The sequence below is a fragment of the Pteropus medius genome, unplaced genomic scaffold (assembly GCF_902729225.1).
Source record: "Pteropus medius unplaced genomic scaffold, Ma_sr-lr_union100, whole genome shotgun sequence".
Taxonomy (NCBI): domain Eukaryota; kingdom Metazoa; phylum Chordata; class Mammalia; order Chiroptera; family Pteropodidae; genus Pteropus; species Pteropus medius.
The window spans coordinates 783,680-788,431 of record NW_024350923.1 but is presented as its reverse complement, the minus strand read 5'-3'; the positions used below and the strand labels follow the sequence as shown (position 1 = coordinate 788,431).

At 66.4% G+C, this 4,752-nt stretch overlaps 1 protein-coding gene across 1 annotated transcript in view; it reads left to right on the top strand.

Annotated features, from left to right (window-relative positions):
- DUSP8 (dual specificity phosphatase 8) overlaps positions 1-3,596 on the top strand; it is a 16,586-nt gene extending 12,990 nt beyond the window's left edge. Inside the window, exons 6-7 of the mRNA XM_039840330.1 lie at positions 2,017-2,140; positions 2,390-3,596. Of these exons, the coding sequence (XP_039696264.1) occupies positions 2,017-2,140; positions 2,390-3,443 (1,178 nt within the window). The 3' untranslated portion in view covers positions 3,444-3,596. The remainder of the gene's footprint in view (positions 1-2,016; positions 2,141-2,389) is intronic.
- Positions 3,597-4,752: the final 1,156 nt, after the last annotated feature.

The following is a 4,752-nucleotide window of genomic DNA, read 5'->3' as shown; positions in this document are numbered from 1 at the left end:
AGTTGCTAGCCAGAGCCAGCGGTCACCCAGCCAGGCCAGGTGTGGGCAGGTCCATTCTTGGTGTGTGGTCCCGGACATCTGTGAGCCTCCGTGCCATGCTGTGTGGCAGGCAGGAGGAGGAACGGGCCAGAGGCATGGCACGCTCTCCCCGGCTGCGGTCACTCAGAGCCAGTGGTTTACCAGGGAGCCCCACTCAGGCTGCCGTGGGCAGCAGTGTGGCTCTTTCTGCAGACCCGTGGCCCGGGGCCCGGATGTGCTTGCTGCGTGGGGACAGCGGGCGGCAGGGCACGTGCCAGCCACACATAGGACATACCCGCTCCCGGGTTCCAGCTCTTAGCCCAGCCTCCGCTCCTCGGTCTTCTCCGGCTGGCGGAATGGAGCCGAACCGGCCGGCAGATGCCCCTGTGGGCTGTGCCAATTCCAGTGGGTGATGTCATGCCCAGGGGGAGGGGACGGCTCCCTCAGAAGCTCTTGCCTCCTGGTCCTGGCACCTAAGCCTGGCCTGGGGCGCCCAGCCAGATGGAGGCAGGGAGATATTGCATCAGCCCAGGAGGGAAGGCGGGGAAGGCCCGGGCTGGCCCCTGGCCACAGGTATGGAGGGGCCCTGTGATCCATACCCTCAGCGGGAGCCCCGCCCCCCACAGCCTCAAGCCCTGCACACGCTGTGTTGACCCGCCACCTCGACCCCACTTTTACGGGCATCACAGCGGCGTCCTCGGTGGGGCCAGCCCCTAATTACGTGAGGAAGAACGTGGTCATAGGGGCAGGCTGAAGACCTGCACGGCACGCGCCCCCGCCACTGTGCTGCGTGGTCCAGCACCGCTGAGACCAGGTGCTCAGGCCAGAGGCCCAGGCGCCGGCACCACATCGGGCTGGGGGAGCCAGGTCGGGTGTGGCGGGGACACTGCCGTGGTCAGTGCCCCGGCTCTCCTGCCCCAGCCAGGGGCGCTCCTGACACTCCTGGGCTCCCCCTCCGGCAGGAGGCTTCGCCACCTTCTCCTCCTGCTTCCCGGGCCTCTGCGAGGGCAAGCCTGCGGCCCTGCTGCCCATGAGCCTCTCCCAGCCCTGCCTGCCGGTGCCCAGCGTGGGCCTGACCCGCATCCTGCCTCACCTCTACCTGGGCTCTCAGAAGGACGTCCTAAACAAGGTCTGTACGCAGCTGGGGCTCCGCCGGGGGAGGGGCAGCAGAAGCCGGTGCTGTGCCCAGGCTTGTTTTGGGGAGGGGGCGGGAGAAAAGGAGCTGAAGGCCGATGGGGGTGGATGGATGAGCACGGGTTGAGGCCAGGACCCAAGGGCTCCACCCTGCCCCCCCAGGACCGGAGCAGGACTGGGGGAAAGGCCAGTCAGGGCCGGGCGGAGCAGCAGCTCCCCACCCCCTTGTCGGTGGAGCCCACATGCCAAACTGCTGATGTCACTGGGCCCCTGGCCAGCGCTGAAAGAATCCCGTGTTTTAAAAATGGTGACGAGGGAAGAGAGTGAAGCCACCGCCCAGGCAGCCGTAAAATTCCTGGGAGCCCAGGGCGGGCTGTAGGCGGGGCTCGAAGAGGCCGGCAGCCCTCCTGAGCCCAGTCCCACGGAGTTGCCCACCTGGAGACCGTCCTAGGATTCGAAGGGCCTGCCCAGATGCACCCCCTTACAACCTGTCCTCCTGTCCCTCAGGATCTGATGACCCAAAACGGAATAAGCTATGTCCTCAACGCCAGCAACTCCTGCCCCAAGCCGGACTTCATCTGCGAGAGCCGCTTCATGCGCATCCCCATCAATGACAACTACTGTGAAAAGCTGCTGCCCTGGCTGGACAAGTCCATCGAGTTCATCGGTGAGGGGGTGCCCCGCCCCTGCCCCCCCATTCCTGGGGCAGAGCTGGAGGAGTGGCAGGGGAACCCTGGCAGGCTGGGAGGGGCTGTTCTCCCGGAAGGATGGCTGGCAGGATGAGGGTGTGGTCCCCTACCTGGGGTAGCGAAGGACTGTGTGACCCCAGCGCTCACCTGGTCCCCATGGCCCCCCTCCCACCAGATAAAGCCAAGCTGTCCAGCTGCCAAGTCATCGTCCACTGTCTCGCCGGCGTCTCCCGCTCTGCCACCATCGCCATCGCCTACATCATGAAGACCATGGGCATGTCCTCTGACGATGCCTACAGGTAGTCCCGCCTTGTCCTCCCCACTCCAGGCTGGAAGTGCCCCTCCCCTCCCCTGCCCCATCCCCCATGAACACCTGGACCGCCCGGGGCTGAGAGACCCCTGGCAGGGGAGGGGAGGCCTGAGCCCCGGCACTGGCGAGTGTGCAGATCAGCCTGTGTGCCCAGGAACGGGGGCTGGTGAAGGGGAGGTGGGCCAGCAGCCTGGCCCGGCAGGAAGCTCTGTGGCCATCCAGCCGCTTCTTGCCCCAGGTTTGTGAAGGACCGGCGCCCGTCCATTTCACCCAACTTCAACTTTCTGGGCCAGCTGCTGGAGTACGAGCGCAGCCTGAAGCTGCTGGCCGCCCTGCAGGGTGACGGCGCACCCTACCCAGGCACACCGGAGCCCCTCCCGGGCCCTGCGGCCCCACCGCCCCTGCTGCCACCACCTACCTCAGAGAGCGCTGCCACCGGAAGTGCGGCTGCCAAGGCGGCGAGGGAGGGCGCGGCAAGCGCAGGCGGGGAGTGTCCGGCCCCCGCCGCCCCCGCCGCCCCCGCCACCAGCGCCCTGCAGCAGGGCCTGCGCGGCCTGCACCTGTCCTCCGACCGCCTCCAGGACACCAACCGCCTCAAGCGCTCCTTCTCGCTGGACATCAAGTCGGCCTACGCCCCCAGCCGGCGGCCCGAGGACGCCGGGGCCCCCGCCCCAGGCGAGGCCCCGAAGCTCTGCAAGTTGGACAGCCCGTCGGGGGGCGCGCTGGGCCTGCCCTCGCCCAGCCCCGACAGCCCAGACGCGGCGCCCGAGACGCGTCCAAGGCTCCGCCGGCGGCCCCGGCCTCCAGCAGGCTCCCCGGCGCGCTCGCCCGCGCACGGCCTCGGCCTGAACTTCGGGGACGCCACCCGGCAGACTCCACGGCACGGCCTCTCCGCCCTGTCGGCGCCCGGGCTGCCTGGCCCCAGCCAGCCGGCCGGCCCCGGGGGCTGGGCGCCGCCGCTCGACTCCCCTGGCACGCCGTCGCCGGATGGGCTCTGGTGCTTCAGCCCAGAAGGAGCGCAGGGCACGCGGTTTGCGCCCTTCGGCCTGGCGGGTTCGCAGGGTGCAGCCGGCGGCGACTTGCGGCGGCGGGAGGCGGCGAGGGCCGAGTCCCGGGACGCGCGGACCAGCTGGCCAGATGAGCCGCCCCCGGAGACGCAGTTCAAGCGCAGAAGCTGCCAGATGGAGTTTGAGGAAGGCATGGTGGAGGGGCGCGCGCGCGGCGAGGAGCTGGCCGCCCTGGGCAAGCAGGCCAGCTTCTCGGGTAGCGTGGAGGTCATCGAGGTGTCCTGACCCCGGCCGGGATCGGCCCCTCCGCTGCCCCCGGCTGGGCCGCCAGCAGCCGGGCCCACTATAAATATATATTATATATAATGCAAAGAAAGGTAAATGGTTTTACTGCGATTTTTACCGAGAAGTAAATATTTCGATTTTTTATTTATTGAAGCTGTTCATTCTGGCAATGATTTGGCAACAGTGCGGGCGGTCCTCCAAGCTCTATTTTTAATCTGGTATTTAAACTGAGATTCGTTTCTAAGCAATATGAGGCCACCTTCAGTAGCAAGCTGGGGTGCCAGGCCTGGGGGTCCCCTCCTCGCCCACCCCACCCCCCAGGAAACACTGCTGACCTTTGCAAAATAGGCTGCCAAGCTTGTGTGCACCCCACTTACAAGAAGGAGAAGAAAAAACTTTGCTAAACTGAGCCATGAACCTCCTGCCTGCCTCCTGACCCCCCCCCCTCCTCCCACCTCCTTTCCCCCCCACCTCTCCTCACCCTCCTCCTTCTGTTCCTTTTTTGGGCTCCGCACCAAAGCCATAGGAGCTGTGGTCCTGGAGTCTCTGCCAGCTCCCCCCACTCCAGGTCTAGGTGGGAGTCTGGGTGCCATGGAGGACACCCCTACCGCCCATACCCCCAGGCCTGTGTCTGGAAGGGGGTGACCAGCATTGGGCCTGCCGAGGCCAGGGCGTTTGGAGGGACCGAGGTGTAGAACAGAGTGAGACGTGGTGAAAGGGGCTCCTGAGTGTCAGATGATGTGTGGGTCCCCCAGGCAGGAATGAGGTGGCCTGCCCCCTACGCCCGCCTGAGCCTGGCTCCATGTTCACGTCCTCAGCCAAGCCGTTCAGAGGAGGCTGCTTCTCCTTCATCTGTGGGTGCCCCCAAGAGCCACCTGCCAGGTGGGGGAAGCCGGGAAGAGGAGCTGGCCGCAGTGTCTGGCGGGAGGAGCTGGGCCGGCCAGAGATGCCCACTGGGCAGAGGGCTGATGGGCTTAGGGTTTTGTTCTGGGCTCTTCCCGTTCCCGCCCCCGCCCCAGCCAGCCGTGGTGTCTGGGTATATTCCTGCAGGTCGAGGGGCCCACCTTGCCGGTCAGACCCTTCTGTTTCCACAAGTGGGGTTTCTAGCTCTGGGAGAACCAGCTCCGGGGCAGATAAAGACCCCTGAAGCGAGCAGATGCCGGAGGTGTCTGCCATGGCTGCCCCCCACCCCACAGGGGCCTCAGAGGAGAGGAACCCCTGGCACCCCCTTTCCTGGGGAACTTTCCTCTCCAGAGCCTCCCAGTATCTCTGAGGTAGCATGCCAGTCCCCAACCCCAGGTGGCTTTTT